Here is a 21,625-nt window from a genome sequence, read left to right on the forward strand (position 1 = left end):
AAAAAAATCAGTTGAACATAGGTATAGATTTATTTATAAAGTCTTTAATTTGTTTCCTTGATCTCTGTATCCATCGTATGCCAATACCATACTGTCTTGATTATTATAATGTTGAAGTCATGAAATCAGGTAGTGTAAGTTCTCCAACATTAATTCTTTTTACCAATATTGTTTTGGTATTTTAGGTCCTTTGCATTATCATGTAAATTTTAGAATCAGTTTGTCAATTAAAAAAAAATCTGCTGGGATTTTGACTGGGATTATGTTGAATGTATACATTAATTTGGAAAGAATTAGCACCTTAATAATATAGAGTCTTCCAGTCCATGAAAATGTTATTTCTCTTCATTTATTTAGGTCTTCTTTAATTTCTCCCAGTATTTTATAGTTTTTATTCTATAGCTCTTGCATGTATTTTCGTAAATTTATTACTGAGTATTTAATCTTTCTTGACATAAATTGTAAATGGTATTTTTAAAAAATGTCATTTTCCAGTTGTTCACTGCTAGTATGTGAGAATTGTTTTTTTGCATATTGACCTTGTATCCTATGACATTACTAAATTTGTAAGTTCTAATAGCTTTTTGTAGATTTGTGATTTTAAATATATATCCTATCATGTAGTCAGCAGATAAAGATAGTTTTACTTCTTCCATTCCAAACTGACTGTTGTTTCATTTTCTTGCCTATTGCGCTGGCTAAGCCTTCTATAGAGCACAGTAAACATCCTTGCTTTACTCCCTGTCTTGAGGGGGAAAGAATCCAGTCTTTAATCATCAAGTATGATATTTTTGTTGATTTTACATGAATGCCAATTATCAGGTTAAGTTCCCTTCTATTTATAATTTGTTGAACTTTTAAAAATGCATTTTGTGCATCTATTGAGATGATCATAGAATATTTCTCCTTTAATCTTTTTGGTGCATCACATTGATTTTTTAAAATATTTATTTATTTATTTGGTTGCACCAGGTCTTAGTTGAGGCAGGCGGGCTCCTTAGTTGCAGTATGTGGACTCCTTAGTTATGGCAGGTGGGCTCCCTAGTTGTGGCATGCAAACTCTTAGTTGTGGCATGCATGTGGGATCTAGTTCCCTGACCAGGGATCGAACCCAGGCTCACTGCATTGGGAGCGTGAAGTCTTATCCACTGTGCCACCAGGGAAGTCCCCGTCACGTTGATTTTTTGAATGTCAAACCAATCTTTGATTTCTGGGATAAATCTCACTTGGTCATTATGGATAATCTTTTTATATATTGCTGGACTTTTTTTAAAACTTAATTTATTTTTGGCTGCATTGGGTCTTTGTTGCTGCGCGTGGGCTTTCTCTAGTTGCGGCGAGTGGGGGCTCCTCTTCCTTGCGGTGTGCGGGCTTCTCATTGCAGTGACTTCTCTTGTTGCAGAGCACGGGCTCCTGGCGCGCGGGCTTCAGTAGTTGTGGCAGGCAGGCTCAGTAGTTGTGGCTCGTGGGCTCAGTGGTTGTGGCTCGTGGGCTCTAGAGCTCAGGCTCAGTAGTTATGGTGCATGGGCTTAGTTGCTCCGCAGCATGTGGGATCTTCCCAGACCAGGGCTCGAACCTGTGTCCCCTGCATTGGCAGCTGGATTCTTCACTACTGCGCCACCAGGGAAGTCCTATATTGCTGGATTTTATTTGATAATATTTTGGTAGGGACTTGTGAATCTATGTTCATGAGGGATATTGCTTTTATTTATTTTATTCATTGTAGTTTTCTTGCAATAGTGTTGGGGATAGGATGATGCTAGCATGATAACAGGAGTTGAGAAGTATTCCCTGCTTATCTATTTTTCTGAAGTAGTTTTTGTAATTTTGATATAATTTCCTTTTTAAGTATATGATAGAATACAGCAATGGAGCCATCTGGGCTTGGAGTTTTCTTTGTGGCAATGTTTTTACTTATAAATATGATTTATTTAATAGATTTATTTAATATGATTTATTTAATAGACACAGAGCTGTGATTTTTGAACCACAGCCTCTCTGGTTCAACTTCTTAACAAATTAAACGTGTCCCCTCTAACTTTGTTTTTAAGGTGTTTTAGCCTTTTAATTTTCCCTTCTCTTGTCCTTTAGTTTATATACTGACATTTCAGGTATGGGGAAGTATTTCATGAAAAGCCTGAAATTTCTCAATCCATAACATGGAAAGAAGTTTCTAACAGGTATGTGGGGCTTTGGTTACAAGAAAAAACAATGCAAACACCTGTTAAATACTCTGTTCTGAAATATGCAGAAAACACAGTTGACCAGACCTAATCTCACTATTGCCAGATTCAGTGCATTTCTATTAACCTCTTATCTGCCCTCATGTCAGCTACTCAACAGCATTCAAGTCAAGTGGCCATTCCCTCTTCCTTAAACCTCCTTTTTCTCTTGTCTTCTCCTACATCATTGACTCCTACTAGTGCCTTCTCATCTAAATGATCTCTAAATATTGGAGTGGCCTCATTTATTCTTTATCTTTGTCTGTCACCCTGTCCCAAGGCTCTAAATATCATTTAAATGCTGTTGACTCCCAAACTTTCCAATCTTGCTTTTCCTTTGAACTCCAGATGCCTACTTTACATGTGCATTTCAATATCAAATAGGCTTCTCAATAGAAGGAATTCTTTTATTCCTTCCCTTGTATCCCCCAACTTGTAAAGGCTACCACTGTCTCCTTAGTTCCTCACACAAAAACCTTGATTCTTGTTTTCTTTATTCCTACACATCCTACTAATCAGCAGATTCCATGAGTTCAATCTAAATATGCCTTCAATCCATCCACTCCTTTTTATCTCCAAGCAGCCGTCTTCTCTTAATCTTTGCTGTAGTCTCCCAACTGATCTCTTTGCTGTCATTCTTGTAACCCATTCTTCACATAGCTGATAGGGAAATCTTTAAAAAATATAATCTTTCCAGTGACTTTCTGTTGCACTTAGAATATAGTAAACTTCATGACCATGGCCTAAAAGGACCTTTATTCTAAGTGCAGTGACTTTCTGTTGCACTTAGAATATAGTCAATTTCATGACCATGGCCCCTATACCTTCCTTTCTAATCTCACGTTAACTTGGCCTTAGAGAATCATTGTAGGCAAAATAGCTTGGTTTTAATGTCATTCAGAAAAACTTCCTTTGGGAGTATTTATACGCTAGCATTTTTGTCCTGTTAAACTCTCCTCTTCTATTCAGAGTTTAAAGCATAATAGAATAAGACTTTAAAAGTAATGACAATAACTACATTGAATCTTGGTAATTATGATAATTAACAACTAACCAGATCTTTCAAGATATATTCAGCACTCATTACTGAACATTTGCCAAGCATTGTGCTTAGAACCTGGCCTTCAAAAACATTTAGGGAAAATACCTATCTTGCAGATTTGGGAGACCGGATTTCTCCACCATTCTCTCCCCAGGAAAGGTGAGCTGCTGTCTTTAGCCACTCTGTTCCCATTTCCCATGGGGTGAATGTTGAACACTGTGCACATCCCAGGTCCTCTCTACTTAATCAAATACCTAAACTCCAGGCTCTGTCACTTTGAATAGGATCATATATATAGTATACAGTATCTTATATAAGACTACCCATCTATCACAGTATGGATACAAATACTGTGAAATCATAGGAAAATTAAATAATTCTGATGAATACAAAATGCCCAGTGAAAAAGCATAGAAGAGCAGTCTAAAATTTAAAATATTTTGAATGCAGAATTTATCCCGTGAACTTCTTAATTCCTTCATGTTGTAAGTCGAAATGACTAATTGAGTCATGCTTCCTTATTTCTTTTTATTTTAAATATCTACCATGATTGTTTAATGGCATTTTGGATATTTGGGGGAATTCATTTGTAGTAGAATAATATTTCTTTTCATAATTATCTACTGCTTACAGTAGTTATGAGATGAGCCAGGTAATAGTCCTGAATTTGTAAACAAGACCAGGGGTAACTTTTTTAGGGTCAGATGATAGCTGTCTGAAAGTGGTTTTGAAATAAGAGCTCTGTTTATGGGAGAAAGAAGCCTATTCTTCCTTCTATGGTCCTATGTAAAGAAATTATGTCACAGGGCTTCCCTGATGGCGCAGTGGTTAAGAATCTGCCTGCCAATGCAGGGGATACAGGTTCGAGCTCTGGTCCAGGAAGATCCCATGTGCCATGGAGCAACTAAGCCTGTGCGCTGCAACTGCTGAGCCCGCGTGCCACAATTACTGAAGCCTGTGCACCTAGAGCCCGTGCTCTGCAACAAGAGAAGCCACCACAATGAGAAGACTGCACACCGCAATGAAGAGTAGCCCCCGCACGCTGCAACTAGAGAAGAGCCCATACGCAGCAACGAAGACCCAACACAGCCAATAATAAATAAATAAATAAATTTATTTTTTTAAAAAATTATATAATAGCCCACCTCATTGCCAAACCAGAAACTATGAGGTTTTGGCAATGGTTCAGCTCACAGATGACTGTTTCCAGGAAGCCTTCCCTAGCCCCAAGCTAAGTTAGTGATACCACAATACTTATGAAAACAGAATCACGTTGTAGTCTTATCACTTGTTGACCATGGGTTTTTTTTAATCTCTGGGACTCTACTCTTTCTTCCTCTGTTCTTTCAATACATGGAGTAGTATAGTGCGTGGCAAATGTCTAGGTGCCCAATACATGTTTGAATGAATGAGTAATGGAATGAATTTGGCATGATATGGCATAACATGACATGAATATAGCTAGTGCAAATTAGAATAAATGAAAGATCCAGGTGTTCCCCAAGGAGGAGCAGCTGGGAGAGAGTTCAAGTCTAGTCACAGTTACTAGAAACTCATTCGCTGGGAGAGCAGAGTTAAGGGGCAAGAAATCTAGTCTCCAGAGGGAAACATTTGATAGAAAAATAATATAGAGTGGAAAAAGTATATACTTCCTTCTCAGAGAAACATTTTTCTGTTGGTGAGGGATAGAGGCATTGGGGTATGGAAGAGAAAACCAGGTAAGACACAGAATTATGCAAATAAATGCATTAAGAAGTAAAGATTCATAAACTTGTTTTAGGACAAATTCAGAGTTGTTTTAAAATTAATACATTTTATAGTTATTTAGCAAAATAAGTATTTTCAATCACAATTTCATGTAAATATTAAAGAATTTTTCCTTTACCTTACCTTCACATGCAGAAGTTGGTTGTCAACTGCTATGAGCTGATTAAGATTCTCCAGTATTTCTAAGTCTCTTACATCATCAATATTATTATTGCTGATATTCAATATAGAGAGGGGTTTCTGTAAGAAAGGTAACTACATTAGGGTTAATAAATAGTCTAATTAAATACTATATATAGAAACCAGAAATCCTAATCTGTGAAAAATTAAAAATTTATCAGTTCAGGCTGTTTTGCTCTTTAGGCAAGAAAATAAAAATCCTTGGAGATTTTGTTTTTATGTCATACGTTTTTTCAGATGGAATTTTTAGAGCTATATAGTAATTGTAATGTAACTTACTATTTTTGTCTAAAGTTCCTTTGTAAGTCCAATTTCTCTTCCAAGATATAAGAGAAATTTATAGAAAGAAGCCAAGAAAGAAGCAAAGAGAGAACAAAGCTATCCCAATAAGCAAATGATAACACAATATAGAAAAAATGCTTATTTCAGTTCAAGCAAATTATCATTTTGTGTTAAATATCACTAAGATTAGGGAGAAATAATTTTTGTTTGTTTGTTTGGGGGTTGTTTTGGCCACACTGTGTGGCATGTGGGATCTTAGTTCCCAACCAGGGCTCGAACCCGCGCGCCATGCATTGGAAGCGTGGCATCTAACCACTGGACCGCCAGGGAAGTCCCTGGGAGAAATAGTTTTTATCTTTATTTTTCTAAATAGGAAACATGACCAAGAATTGAAAGAATATCTGATTTTTATTTTTATGTCTATCTCTCCATATAGTTTTCTCTTGGTAATCCATATGTTCAGAAACCAGTTAAAATAATAATTATCTAATTAACAAGAAGTTCAACATCAGCCGTTAATGAGAACATAAATATACAACAGAGCAATACTAAATCAGAGCCATCTTAAAATCTAAGGCCTGGGATTCTCTACCAAGATGGAGACTACCCACCCAGGTGTCCACACATGGCTAACCTTTAGAGAAGATACTTCCTGATACTTTTTAAGACCTGCTGTACAGCTTAAGAAGTATACCTTATATTTAGAATTTCAGAATCTGCTTGAATCTGCAAAAATGGGCAAGCAAAAACGTTTTCGGTCATAATCTGTAATAAAACTATCCATCTCCACAGTGGCATGAGTCTGCTTGGTTCAGCTGAGGTTGAGCTGAGACACAGTTGTTTCTATGGGATAGTAGGGAGGGTAGGACAGAAATCAGATCACTCCTTTCTTTTTCAATTTATAGCACTACCCCTCAATTGTTATAAATTTTGTTAAAAAAACCTTCTATTGCCCTCTGTTTTTGGGCCCTCTGAAGTAAAACCAATGAAATCTGTTCCATTTACATCCCTTGCTCCAGAATTGGAAGTAGCATATCCTATCAAATCTCATTTTGAGGATTGGCACCCTCTGGCTCCCTGCTTCTCAACTCATTGTGACACCTCTATGTGATTTGACCTGTTGTCAGGTGACAGCTGGAATCTCTTATCTCTGTTCCCAGTTCTACCTGCTTTGGATGAGGCAGAGCTGTACGTAATGCAACCTACAATCAAATCAGAATCCAGGGAGAAAATGACTTATCATTATAATGATTCTCTAGGTTGTTTAAATTTTTCCAAATAACTGTGCTTTCCTCTTTCCTGAGGCTTTTTTCCTAAAATTTTAAGTTTTGAGTCATCATGATCACACCAAGGTCAAAATAGGAATGAGTTAACATCTGTATTAGAACTTCATACTTTATATAGCCTTTTCGCATCCTTCTTTTGATCCTTCCAGTTACCCTAGGGGCAGGAATTATTATTCCCATTTTATAGCTGCTGAGTCTCTGAGAAATTATTTAGGAAAAATTAGTTTTAGCTCTCAAATTCTCAACTGGCCATATAAACATGCAGAGTATTACAACGTCCAGATATACCTTCCTTTTTTCACTATAAGCATTGATCACTATATTCTTTGTCAGAATACTCAAATTTGGCCTTACTGCCAGAGAATGAAGAGTTCTTGGATCAAACAGGAGCTTTTCTCCAAGGGGAAGCCTCTGACTCTCAACATGAAGCTCTCTTAGTCCTTCTAAGCCTTCTAAGCCTTCTATGACAGCAATGTAGTTGCCTCCCAGATATCTGCAAAATATAAACCATTTTTTTAAATTTATTTTTTTATACAGCAGGTTCTTATTAGTCATCCATTTTATACACCTCAGTGTATACATGTCAATCCCAATCTCCCAGTTCATCACACCACCACCACCATACCCTGTAAACCATTTTAAAATAGACATTCTGAGAGCATCATGGTCTAGAAGTGATAAAAACATAATAACAAAATCATGGAGCTGTGTGAAAATTATACAGTTGACCATTGAACATTGTTGGGGTGTGTGTGGTTAGGGGCGCTGACCTCCATGCAGTGGAAAATCTGCATAAAACTTATAGTGGGGACTCTGTATCTCTGGTTACTTTGCATCTGCAGATTCCACCAACTGTGGATCATGGCTCGTGTAGTCCTGTATTATTTACTATTGGAAAAAATCCATGTGTAAGTGGATCTGCACAGTTCAAACCTATGTTGGTCACGGGTCAACTGTACGTGCAGAATGTTCTCTTTATATTGAATCAATGAAAAGTTTATTTATTTGATTCTTACACTTAATTAAGTCTGAGAAATATTTATTTTTTTGAAGTGAGAGAAATAGTCCTGTCTACCAGTGCTCCTGTTGTGTTGAAGTGCATAGAATCACCTGGGTCATAGGTTTAAAAATGAAGATTTCTGAGCTTAACCTCCAGAGATTCTGATTTGGTTACCTAGGTTGGAACCCAGCAATCTGCATTTTTTAATTGACATATAGTTGATTTACAATATTGTTTTAGTTTCAGGTGTACAGCAAAGTGATTCAGTTATGTATATATATATTTTTCAGATTATTTTTCCATTATGGGTTATTATAAGATATTGAATATAATTCCCTGTGTTACACAGTAAAGCCTTGTTGCTGATCTGTTTTGTATAGCAATCTGAATTTTTAATAAGCATCTCCCACCCCAGTTATTTTCCCCATTCTGAGGCCCTTGACCTGCTTTTTGAGAATCACTGATCGTTCCTCCAATCTGGGGAAATTGGGTCCACTGGGCCTCATTGTTTAATTAAAATCATCATAGGTAGTAAATGCCTTTTACAATCAAATCTATATCAACGTTATCAGTTCTATGACCCTGCCTTTTTGAGATGTGTGATTCTAAAAGGTACAGAACTCATTTGGGTTCCATGGAAACTTTTTTCACCAGTTGAGCCTAAATAAGCAGGTTTCAGGTATGTATCCCTATAAGCCCTTAAGACAACTCACCCTCCTTCAAAAGAAGTTATCAGGGTTAATAAAACACAAATTGTCAAGTATTACATGTATAACAGTCTATTTAGTACTAATAATACTGCAAAAGAATAAAAATGAGGCAGATAAAGGAAATGCATGAATGCAAAAATATTACTGTAATGATGACAATTACATTACTTAGAAATAAAAGCACTTACAGTTTTTCCAGTTTCTTTAATGACCCGAGGTTCTCTATACATGAAATACAATTGTTTTGTAGGTATAAGTGGGTCAGATTTGTGGCATAATTCAGGTTAGTGATTTGACTAATACAGTTATCATACAAATATAAAACGCTAAGATTTTTGCAAAGAGAGAGGTCTTCCTAAAAGAAAAATAAAAACAGGTGATAATTTCTCCTGAAAACTTGTGTTTTTAAGAAAGTTTTTCACTTAATCATTCTACACATTTCGTTAAGGTTAATATAAAAGAATAGAATTCCTCTGTTCTTAGCACAGTCAAAACGAGACTAGAATGATTACAAAATTAGTTCTAGGTTTTAGTATTCTGTAACCTTATCAATAAAATTGTGCTTGTTAGGAAAGATTTTCTCAGGGCAAGCAGTTTTCCTTGGAAGCAATTAGGCTCCTCTGGAAGTTGAAGCATCTAAAAAATAATTGCTTCAACATTATGAATCAGGGCTTAATCTTTCTGTAGGATTGGAAATAAATTGGAAATAAATTGGAAATAAACTGAAAAACCACTGGAAGTCATCTAGATATTCAAGAACAATGGATTAATAGAGAAACTATGATAATGCTATTGAAGGGAATACCTTATAACCATTAATTATCCTTTAATTTCTTTAGTAATATCTTGTAGATCTCATAATAAAATAAAAACAGTATATTCAACATGACCCATTATTGTAAAATTATGTGAATACATTCCTAGAAAAAAGACTGAAAGGACATCACCTAAATGTTAATAGTGGTTTTCTCTGCACGGACGGATTACAAGTCAATTTCTTTCTTTTTATATTTATTTTATATGTATTTATATGTGTTTTTTAAATGAACACCACTTACTTTTGAGGTAAGAAAATAAAGGTATTTTAAAAAGTCTGTCATTTCTTGTGTGGTGGTAGAGTTAGTCTAGAGTAAGTAGGCAAGAGGTAAAGTGAAATTCTGCTCAAAAATATCTCAGCTTTCATTAAGTCAACAAGATTTTTAAAATACAGCCACATCTTAGGAACTGGTTGAATTATTTTAACCAGTTTGCTTTCCTCCTAACAGAGGTCCTCTACATTGAAGGAGCACTGATTGTGAGGAGCCAAAAGTACATTAAATAGAAGCTCTCTGGAGAAAGCTGTCTGTGGTGGTATGATGAGGCAGAGTTCTCTGGGCAATAAAAAGGAAACATGAGGTTTGGGCAGTTAGGGAAAAGGCTCACTTGGAAACTGGAAAGGAATATAGAATGGGAGCTGAAGAAGGTCTCTGCAAAAAAAAAAAACCCTGACTGTCTTAATTGACAATTTTGCCTGGAGCTTTTGTGTTTTTTTCATTCATTCATTCGTTCAGTAAATATTTATTAAAGCACTTAATATGAGTCGGGCACTGTACTGGATAGGGGATTTAGAGTGATGTGAAAAAAAAAAGACATGATCCCTGCCCTCATGTAGCTTATGCTTCCAAGAAAATTTTGCTTATCTGTAGTCTTTAGCATTTTATTGTAGACAATGGATACCAATACAAATGGCCTAAAAGGGTTATTGCTGCCTTTAAAATTTCCCAAATTATAGCCAAAAACTAGCTTAGCACAGAGAAAATTAGCTTAGCACAGAGTATATATCCAAGTTAACATAATCTTGTCTGATATAACTGACATGGTATAACCTACATTTATATAACCAGTCAAATTATGTGCAAAAAAGATGTCACTGTTCATGTTTTGAAATATGGTACTTACATATAATTCTTAATATTTTGATATGTTAAAAATTCATATTCCAAGGCTTTGGAATTATCCAAAACTAATTATCTTTGAAATTATTCCAGCATATACTTCTAAATCTAGTTTGCTACACTATAAAGAATTTTAGGGGAACATATGTATTTAACACATATATTTAACAATTACAATGGTGTATTTTATAGAGGCTTAATTTTTAAAGTTTAACATCACAAGCAGGAAACTAAAATAAAAACATAATATAAAGCTGACTAATCAAAATATAGTTAAAAAGAAAGTATGCCCTGATACCAGTTTCTAAACTTTACATTGTTAATTATATAAAAAGAGGAAATAATTTCACAGTTCTTACAATTGCATCTATATTTTTAGCTGAAAAATTTATATGAGTTATTTTCTTCAGGTATTGTAAAGTGGTTTCTTCTTTTCGGGATTTAAGATTGCTCTTTTTGGCAATTAGATCCAAGGTCAGTCGAACCATGATTTCTCTATAAATCAAACTCTTGGCAATAGCTCTCTTCTGGTACCATGTTAAGAAGCAGGTTTAGGTATTTTTTTATGCCCAACTTTCTAAAAATTAAAGAAAAAAAGTATTATGTACATAGCAATTTATTATTATTATTATTCTTTTTTCTTTTTTTTTTTTTTTGCGGTACGCGGGCCTCTGACTGTTGTGGCCTCTCCCGTTGCGGAGCACAGGCTCCGGACGCGCAGGCTCAGCGGCCATGGCTCACGGGCCCAGCCGCTCTGCGGCATGTGGGCTCTTCCCGGACCGGGGCACGAACCCGTGTCTCCTGCATCGGTAGGCAGACTCCCAACCACTGCGCCACCAGGGAAGCCCTAGGAAAAATTATTTTGACTCATTCTGTAATTTTCTTACATAAAACTGTTTGATAAACTAGTTCATAGACATTTTTAGGGATATTTAGGTTTTTTCTAAGTTTATAGCCTTAATTATTTTCATAAAAATATTTAAAACACCAAAATTGATTAAATCACTATACACATTCACTTTTACTTTTAAATCTTTTGCTCTCCCTAGTGTTGACTTGTTATTGTGGGCATCTCTTAAAGGATTATTTTTCTTTGAGTTGAAAATGACCTCAGTATCATTTAGTGTTCTCACATGAAGAAACTAAGGCCCAGAGATCTGTCTCAAACCACTCAAGTTAGTGACAGTTGAAAATGAGACCAAGTGTTCATATTTATTAGTCTCCCAAGTCAGAACACATGGTATGCAAACCTTGAGCATATTCACAGGACAGTGGTGAAAATACTTAAAAATGGAGCTGGCCTTGACATTTTATGTTACTACAACTGTAATCCAGAAGGAGGCAACATAATGCAGTGTTTCTCAATCCAGACTGCCTGGGTTCAAATTTTGGCTCCACTGCTCACTGGTTAGGCAATCTTGGGCATGTTACCTCAGGTTCTTATAAAAGTAGGATAATGGTACCTACTTGCAAGGGATATTGTGAGGATTACATGAGATAATCATGTACAGAGTACCTGGTATATAGGTCAATAAATGTTTGCTGTCATTATGCTACAATTGTTTTGTTCACAGATAACTGTTCATTATTTCACCTGGAATATATTAAGGCTGCTGAATAAGGAAAACATGCTATTAATAAAATATTGCTTTATGTAAGATATCCATAAGTTTGAGATAACCCATTGTTTTCAATCATCCAGAAAGTATAGCTATTTAAGTGATAAATATCCGAGTTTCCCCAATTGTGTTTTATATTCTCTTATTCAATATGTAACCAAAAATACAGTTTAAAATTAAGCATTTTTACTCCAATGTATCTGGAATTTCACCAACCAAACACCTCAATTTGTGTGGTATTCTGGACGTGAAATAAATGCTTAGGAGGAAAAAATGAATTCACTGAAAGATAAATTTGTGTTCTCACTCATTGACATATAATTACCCAGGCTATATTATATAAAATACCCACAATAAAGTATTTTAAGATATAGAATGTATCCTTAGGCTCTTCAGAATGCAAGATATAATCTACAGAATAAAATTATGAAATCTTCATAGATTTTTGAAATTTCCATAAATTCATTATCTTTATAATAAAAATTTAAGCTTATTGTTTACAGATGAAATTTCAAACATGACAAAATAATATTCTGAACAAAGTTTCTAGTTAAGTATAAGTAGCTTTTCTTAATCTGACCTTAAAAATATTTCATGATAAAGAATAACACCACACCCATGAATCCATAGGTCAGCTGAAAATATAAAACATTACAAATACATTTGAACCCCTCTATATCTTTCTCTTGCTCCATTCTCAAATTTAGGGTTTATTCTAAATTTAGACATCCCTATTCATGTCTTTATACTTTTGCTATAGATATGTGTGTATCTAAACAATACATGGTATCGTTTTTTACATTTTTACAGTCATAAATGGTATTATTTTGATTCCAACTTTCTTTTTTAAAAATATTTTGGTTGTGAGAATCATCAGAGTTGATGTGTATTAGCTCTAGGAAATATGCACTGCTGTATAAAATCCTATTGTAAGAAATGTATTTCTTCTGATGATAGATTTTTTTGTGTTTTAATTCTTTGCTTTTGCAGTGTTGCTTTTATGGTTCTTGTATATACAACATCTTTAGCACATGTGCAAGAGCTTCTTTAAGGTTTAAAACTAAGGATGGCTTTTCCTGACATTTTCAGCGTTACTGTATATTGCCAAATTGTTCTCCAAAAAATTTTACCACTGGCAGTTACGAGAGTTTCTGTTGCTCTACAATGTGGTTTACACCACTGTCAACCTTGATATTTGCAGTTTTTAACTTTTTGCCAATCTGATGGGTGTGATATATCTCATTGTTTTTCTTTTCTTAGAGATTTTTATTTATAAAAATGAAACAAAAATGGATTTGAATTTGCCATTCGATGAGAGTCTTTTCCTGTTATTGACCATGTGGAATTCCTTTTCTGTTAATTGTGGTTTCTTATATTTTGCCTATTTTTCCTTTTGGGTTCTGTTTCTATAAATAATTTTTAGATATGTGTGTATTTCTATCAGATACTAATATTTTATTGATTTTATAGTAGCAAATATCTATTTCCAAGCTGTAGCTTGTCTTTTCTCCTTGATTTTTCAGTTTGGTTTTAATGGCATCTTATAAAAAGTGGAAGCCGTATTTTTTAATATAGTAAAATGTATCAAGAAATTTTTTGCTCATGTTTTAAGCTTTTTGTAGCTTATTACGTAACTCCTTCCCTATCCTAATTTTAAGAGAAAGACCTATATTTTCTTCTAAATATATTAAAGTTTTGCTTTGCACGTTTTGGTCTTAATCTAGAATTGATTAATGTATAAGAAGTGAGATAGAGACTTAATTTTATTTTTTTCTTATGGAGAACCAATTATCCCAGCATATATGCATGGTTCATTTCTCTTCTATCGATTTATGTATCTATCCCCAGGTCAACCCTGTCTAAATTAGTACAGCTTAATAATATCGCTCCACCTTGGTTAGTCTTGGTTCTTAACTCTTTTTTATTTTCCAATTTTTTTATTGTGGTAAAATATAAAATTTACCATCTTAACCATGTTATAAGTGTACAGTTCAGTTTTACTAAGTACATTTATAATATTATACAACCATTGCCACAATCTATCTCCAGTATTCTTTTCACCTTGCAAAACTGAAATTCTATCCCTGTTAAACAATAATTCTCCATTCTCCCTCCTCCCCCCGGCCCAGGTAACCACCATTCTATTTTGTCTCTATGATTTTGATGACTCTAAGAACCTCATATAAGTAGAATAATATTTTATTTTTGTGACTAAGTTTATTTCACTTAGCATAATATGCTCAAGGTTCATCCTTATTGTAGCATAAGTCAGAATTTCCTTCCTTTTTATGATTGAATAATATTCCATTGTATGTATTTACCAGATTTTGCTTACCATTCACCCATCTGTGGATATTTGGGTTGCTTCCATGTTTTAGCTATTGTGAATAATGCTGCTGTGAACATGGTGTACAAATATCTCTTCGAGACTGTGTTTTCAATTCTTTTTGGTATATATACAGAAGCAGAATTGCTGGGTCTTATGGTAATTCTACTTCTAATTTTCTGAGTAACTGCTATATTGTTTTCCACAGTGGCTTTACCATTTTACATTCCAACCAACAGTGCACAAATGTTCCAATAACTCCACATCCTTGCTAACACTTGTTATTATCTGTATTTTTGATAGTAGCCATCCTAATGGGCATGATGTGGTATCTCATTGTGGTTTTGATATGCATTTCCCTAATGATTAGTGATGTTGAGCATCTTTTCATGTGCTTATTGGCCATTTGTATATCTTCTTTGAAGAAATGTGTATTCAAGTCCTTTGCCCGTTTTTTAATCAGGTTGTTTTCTTGTTAAGTTGTAGACCCCTATCAAGTGTATGATTTGCAAATATTTTCAAGTTCTTTGCCCACTTGAGGTTTAAGAGTTCTCTATATATTCTGGATATCAATCCCTTATCAGATATATGACTTGCAAATATTTTTTCCCATTCTCTGTATTGTCTTTTTATTCTGTTGATAGCACAAATTTAAAAAATTTTCATGAACTATAATTTGCCTATTTTTAATTTTGCTGCCTGTGTCAATGATGTCATTTCTAAGAAATCATTGCCAAATCCAGTACTGTGAAGCTTTTGCTCTGTGTTTTCTTGTAAGAGTTTTACAGTTTTAGGCCTTACATTAGGGTCTTTGATCCATTTTGAGTTAATCTGTGTATATGGTGTTAAATAAGGGTCCAACTTCATTCTTTGCATGTGGATATCCAGCTTTCCCAGCCTCATTTGTTGAAAAGACTGTCCTTTCCCCATTGAATGGTCTTGACATCCGTGTCAAAAATCATTTGACTGTATATGTCAGGTTTATTTCTACGCTTTCTGTTTTATTCCACTGGTTTATATCTCTGTCTTTATGCCAGTACCATGCTGTTTTGATTACTATAGCTTTGTAGTAATCAGGAAGTACAAGTCCTCTAGCTTTGTTCTTCTTTTTCAAAATTGTTTTGGATATTTGGATCTCTTGAGATTCCTTATGAATTTTAGGATACATTTTTCTATTTCTGCAAAAAAACAAAACAAAAAAAACCAAACCCATCTTTGGGATTTAGATAAGACTTGCATTGAATCTGTAGATCACTTTGGGTATTATTGACATCTTAAACAATATTAAGTCTTCCAGTCCCTGAAGAGGGGATATGTTTTATTTATGTCTTCTTTAAAATTTTTCAACAGTGTTTTGTAGTTTTCAGTGAATAAATCTTTCACCTCTTTGGTTAGTTCCTAGGTGTTTCATTCTTTTTGGTGCTACCGAAAATGGAATTTTTAAAAAATTTCCTTTTCAGGTTGTTCATTGTTTGTGTATAGACACACAACTGGTATTTGTTTGTTGACTTTGTATCCTGATACTTTGCTGGATTCACTTATTGGTTCTAACATTTTTGTGTGTGTGTATGTAGTCTTTAGAGTTTCTACATATAAGATCATATCATCTGCAAACAGAGATAATTTTACTTCTTTCTTTCCATTTTGGATGCCTTTTATTTCTTTTTCCTGCCAAATATTTCTGGCTAGAACTTCCAGTGTGATGTTGAACAGAAGTGGTGAAAGTGAGCATTCTTGCCTTAGAGGAAATGCTTTCAGTCTTTCACCATTAAGTCTGATGTTCACTTTGGGTTTTTCATATATAGCTTTTATTATGTTGAGGTAGTTTCCTTCTATTACTAGGTAGTTGAGTGTTTTTATTGTGAAAATTCAGGTTGTTGAATTTTGTAAAATGTTTTTTCTGCATTATGTGTTTTTTTCCTTTCATTCTGTTAATGTAGTATGTTATGTTCATCAGTTTTTACATGTTGACCATCCTTGTATTCTAGGAATAAAACTCACTTATTCATGGTGTATAATCTTTTTAATATGCTGCTGAATTTGGTTTGGTAGTGTTTTGTTGAGGATTTTAGCGTCAGTGTTTATAAGGGATATTGGTCTATAGTTTCCTTTTGTTGTAGTCTTTGTCTGGCTTTGGTATCACAGTAATGCTGCCCTCACAGAATGAGTAAGAATGTGTTTGTTTCTCTTCAAAGTTTGGAAAAGTTGGAGAAGGATTGGTGTTTTTCATAAAATGTTTCATAGAATTCACCAGTGAAGCCATCAGAGCCAAGGCTTTTCTTTGTTGGGAGGTTTTGGATTACTGATTCAATTTCCTTCCTAGTTGTAAGTCTATTCAGAGTTTTTATTTCTTTTTTAAAATAAATTTATTTATTTATTTTTATTTTTGGCTGCGTTGGGTCTTCATTGCTCTGCGTGGGCTTTCTCTAGTTGCAGTGAGCAGGGGCCACTCTTCATTGCAGTGCGCAGGCCTCTCATTGTGGTGGCTTCTCTTGTTGCGGAACACGGACTCCAGGCGCGCAGGCCTCAGCAGTTGTGGCACACGGGCTCTGTAGTCGTGGCTTGCGGGCTCTAGAGCACAGGCTCAGCAGCCATGGCACACGGGCTTAGCTGCTCTGCGGCATGTGGGATCTTCCAAGACCAGGGCTCGAACCCGTGTCCCCTGCACTGGCAGGCGGACTCCCGACTACTGCTCCACCAGGGAAGCCCCAGATTTTTTATTTCTTCATGATTTAGTGTTGGTAGGCTTTGTGTTTCTAGGAATTTTCCCATTTCATCTAGTAATCCAAATTTTGGCATACAATTGTTCATAGTACTTGCATAATCCTTTTCATTTCTGTAGAATTGGTAGTAACATCCCTGCTTTCATTTCTCATTTTAGTTATTTGCGTCTTCTTTTTTTCTTAGTCCATCTAGCTAAGACTTTGTCAATTTTGTTGATCTTTTCAAAGAACCAGCTTTTGGTTTCATTGGTTTTCTCTCTATTATATTCTCTATTTCATTTATTTATGCTCTAGTCTTTATTATTTTCTTCTTTCTGCTAGCCTTGGCTTAGTTATTTTTCTAGTTCCTTAAGTTGTAAAGTTAGCTTGTTGATTTGAGATCTTTCTTGTTTTTTCTGTCAGCATTTATAGCTATAAATTTCCCTCTTAGAATTGCTTTTCCTGTGTCCCATAAGTTTTGGTATGTTGTGTTGTCATTTTCACTCATCTCTCAGAATTTTCTAATTTCTCTTGTGATTTATTGTTTGATCCATAAATGCGTTGCTTATTGTTAATTTTCCAATTTTCTTTTTGTTACTGATCTTTAACTTTATCCCATTGTGGTTGGAGAAGATACTTCGTATTATATCTATCTTTTAAAATCTATTGAAATTTAATTTGTGGCCTAAGGTATGGTTTATCCTGGAAAATGTCTCATGTGCATTTCAGAAGAATGTGCTTGCTGTTGTTGTTGGGTAGAACGTCCTGTATATATCTGTTAGACCTAGTTTCTTTTTTGTGTTGTTTAAGACCTCTATTTCCTTACTTTTGTTTGGTTGTTTTATCCATTATTGAGAATAGAATATTGAAGTCTACAATTATTACTGTAGAACTGTAATAATTTCTCTCTTCAGTTGTCAGTTTTTGCTTCATATATTGTGTTTTGATGGTTTTTCATTAGGTGCATAAATGTTTATCTCTGTCATCTTGTTACTTATTTTCTATATGTCTTATACTGTTTTTGCTCCTCATTTTCTGTCTTCCTGTCTTATTTTTGTTGAGTTGATTTTTTGCAGTGAAACTAAATTCTTTTCTCATTTCCTTTTGTGTATATTCCAGAGCTATTTTCTGTGTGGTTACTATGGGGTTACATTTACATGTGGTTACATTTACCATCCTAAAGTTATATCATTCTAATTTGATTTATGCCAGTTTAACCTAAATAACACATAAAACTTTGTGTCTTTAATAGCTCTGTCCCCACCTTTTTGGTTGTTGATCTCACAAAATTACATCTTTATACATTGTGTACCCAAAAATATAAACTAACAATTCTTTTAAATGCATTAGTCACTTAAATTATTTAACAAAATGTGGAGTTACAAACGAAAGTTACAATACTACCAGATTTTAGACTCATTGCTTTTTAAATGTATTAGTCTGTTAAATCACGTAGAAAAACAGAAAGTGGAATTACTAACCATTTTTACAAAAATACTAGCTTTTGTAGTTCCCCTTGTTTTTACATTTGTTGAGATCTTTATTTCTTCTTGTGGCTTCAACTTACTATCTAGTGTTCTTTCATTTTACCTTGCTGGACTCCCTTGAGCGTTATTGCAGGGCAAGTCTAGTGTAATGAACTCTCTCAGCTTTTGTTTCTCTGGCAATGTCTTTATTTTTGCCTCACTTTTGGAGGACAGTTTTGTCGATATTGGATTCTTTGTTGGCAGGTTGTTTTCTTTAGCACTTTGAATATATTGGCTCACTGTCTTCTGACCTGAAAGTTTCTGATGAATAACGTGCTGATAATCTTATTAAGGATTCCTTATATGTGATGAGTTATTTCTTGCTGCTTTCAAGATTCTTTGTCTTTTGAAAATTTGATTGTAATGTGTCTCAGTGTGGGTCTCTTTGAGTACATTTTACTTGGAGTTCATTGAGCTTCTTGCATGTTTAGAGTTATGTTTTTCATCAAGTTAGGGAAGTTTCGGCCATTATTTCTTCAAATATTCTCTCCTCCCTCTCTCTCTCTCTCTCTCCCTCCTCCCCTCCTCCCTCCCTCCTTTCTGGGACTCCCACAGTGCATATGTTGGTCTGCTTGATGCTGTCTCACAGGTTCCTTAGGCTCTGTTCATTTTTCTTCAATACTTTTCAGCTCCAGAATTTCTCTTTAGTATTTATATGTTTATTGATATTTCCATTTTGTTCATACATTATTTTCTTGACTTTCTCTACTGCTTTAGATTTTTGAGCATCTTTTAGACAGTTGTTTTAAAGTCTTTGTCTAGTATATCTGCCACTGGGTCTTTTTCAGGGACAATTTCTGATTATGTAGTTTTTTTTTTTTTTTAATAAACTTTAAAAAAATACTTAGGCTGCGCTGGGTCTTAGTTGTGGCATGCGGGATCTTTGTTGTGGCATGTGGGATCCTTTAGTTGCAACATATGAACGCTTAGTTGCAGCATGCATATGGGATCTAGTTCCCCCACCAGGTTCTGAACCCGGGCTCCCCACGTTGGGAACATGGAGTCTTACCCACTGGACCACCAGGGAAGTCCCTGATTATGTATTTTTGAATAGACCATACTTTCCCATTTCTTTGTATGCCTTGGTTTTTGTTGTTGTTGTTGTTGTGGAAAACTGGACATTTTAATTTAATAATGTGGTAGCTCTGAAAATCAGATTCTCCTCCTTCCCCAGAATTTGCTGTTTTTGGTTATTGTTTTTTTGTTTTTTTTAATTGTTACAGGCTATCTCTGTGCTGGGGATCAGCCTGAGGTATAAACTTAAGGTCTTCTCAGGTCTTTTCGAAGTCTGAACCTTTCTTTTGGCATGTACAGGTCACTTTCTGTTTTTCCCTTTATGTGGAGCTGCTTTTGAATGCCCTAGTGTTTAATGTCTGGTTTCCAAAAGGGGAAAAAGAGAAAAGTAAAGGAAGAGGGGGGAAATAATGGGCAGTAACCCTTTACATCCTTCTGGAAGTCACTTCAGCCAGAGGGAGTGGGGCTTGCAACAGTGGGGAGAGGTACAGCCTCTTTGTCTGCATCTCTGTGATCAGAAGCAGCAATGAATGATAAGCGGGCAGATCCTCAATATTTGGTGGATAGTGCTTTTTGCCCACTTGGCTCCTGTAAGCTGTGTGCAAGATGCTCCAGAAGTCCCTGCACAGCTTCCTGCCACAAGGTTGGGTGTGGGGGATGGGCAGCTATTGCAGAGGTAAGATCTGAAACTGACCAACATGAACCACAGCTTATGCAGTCTATTGCCTAAGCCTTCCCCTGGAAGTTGTAAGCATTCAGCAGACTCCAGCATTCTAAAATAGTTAACAGCAGACAGGTTCTGCCAGTGCAGCTGTTGTTTAGGTGGGGAGACAGATGCTCCCTATTCTGGCATATTCCCAGAATCCTCTCCTCCCTGACTCTTCCATATACATTTTAAAATCAACTTGTCATGTTCCATGAAAAATCCTGTCAGAATTTTGTTAGGAATTGCATTGAATTTATAAATAATTTGTGAAGCACTAACATCTCTCTAATACTGAGTTATCATTTCCATCACTATGGTATGTCTCTCCTTTTTTGGAGTGCTTCTTTAATGACTTTCAGTAGTTTTATAATTTTCTCCTAATTAAGGCCATGCATAATGGTTTTTTTTAGAGTCATTTTTAGGGATCATATATTTTTGTTTATATTGCAAATGTCATTCTTTTAGGAATTACATTCTCTGTAGCTAATGTGTCGAAATGCAATATTTTAAAATTATTTAAATATTTAAAGTATTTTAAAAATATTTCTTTGGCCCATATTTTAAAATTTTAGATACTTTTCTAGAAATTTCAAATATATTTTTTACACGATAACTGTGGTAAAAATGCACATCGTAAAAAGGTTATACATCCCAGGGTTTCTCCCTTACAGCTGAGGCAGGAGATTGCTGTGCAGGTGGCCATGCAGGAGCAAGCCTATACTATGAAGGAAGCAATGCCCTTTGGGAGTAACTTTTACTAATGGGAGACAGGAACCATGAATGATTTATTCTCCCTTCTTTCCCCCATAGACTTTTAAGAGACACAGCCATTTCAAAAGGTCCCTCTGAAAACATGCTGCAGACTTCTGCCTTACACATTCTCTTATATTTGCTCTCCTTCCATCTCTGTCTCATTCCTTTTTTCCCTCTCTCTTCCTTCCCTGAGATTACAGCCTCCCAAAAAGTGTTATCACATGAGTTTTTCCTTCAGGCTCTGTTTTCTAACCTGGGCTAAAACAGAAATTTTAGATCATCTGAATCCTCATGAATGACCATGCTATAAATGGACTTTGTCTCTAGGTTCCAGTGCACAAATTGGTGTCTGTATAGAAGTAAATTTCTCTCAGACAACTAGAAAAGGAAAGAGGCTAATGTAATATATAAGTGAAGTATTTATTAAACTAGGGGAAGGCCAATGGACCTCATCAACAAGCTATAGGCAAACTTTCCAGGGGTTTGAATGTGGAAAGGGAGAGAATTGAACCCATAACACACAATGATAGAGACTGTTAACTCAAAAGAATGTGCA

The 21,625-nt window shown here is 35.1% G+C and overlaps 1 protein-coding gene across 1 annotated transcript in view; it reads right to left on the reverse strand.

Annotated features, from left to right (window-relative positions):
* Positions 1-11,073, reverse strand: part of PPP1R42 (protein phosphatase 1 regulatory subunit 42) — a gene marked incomplete at its 3' end in the record, with an annotated part of 39,171 nt that extends 28,098 nt beyond the window's left edge. Inside the window, 4 exon segments of the mRNA XM_082859004.1 lie at positions 5,155-5,271; positions 7,134-7,272; positions 8,678-8,844; positions 10,783-11,073. Coding sequence (XP_082715130.1) covers positions 5,155-5,271; positions 7,134-7,272; positions 8,678-8,844; positions 10,783-10,911 — 552 coding nt within the window. The 5' untranslated portion in view covers positions 10,912-11,073.
* Between the last annotated feature and the right edge of the window lie 10,552 nt (positions 11,074-21,625).

This window comes from Leucopleurus acutus (assembly GCF_964270905.1).
Source record: "Leucopleurus acutus genome assembly, chromosome: 17".
Classification (NCBI taxonomy): Eukaryota; Metazoa; Chordata; class Mammalia; order Artiodactyla; family Delphinidae; genus Leucopleurus; species Leucopleurus acutus.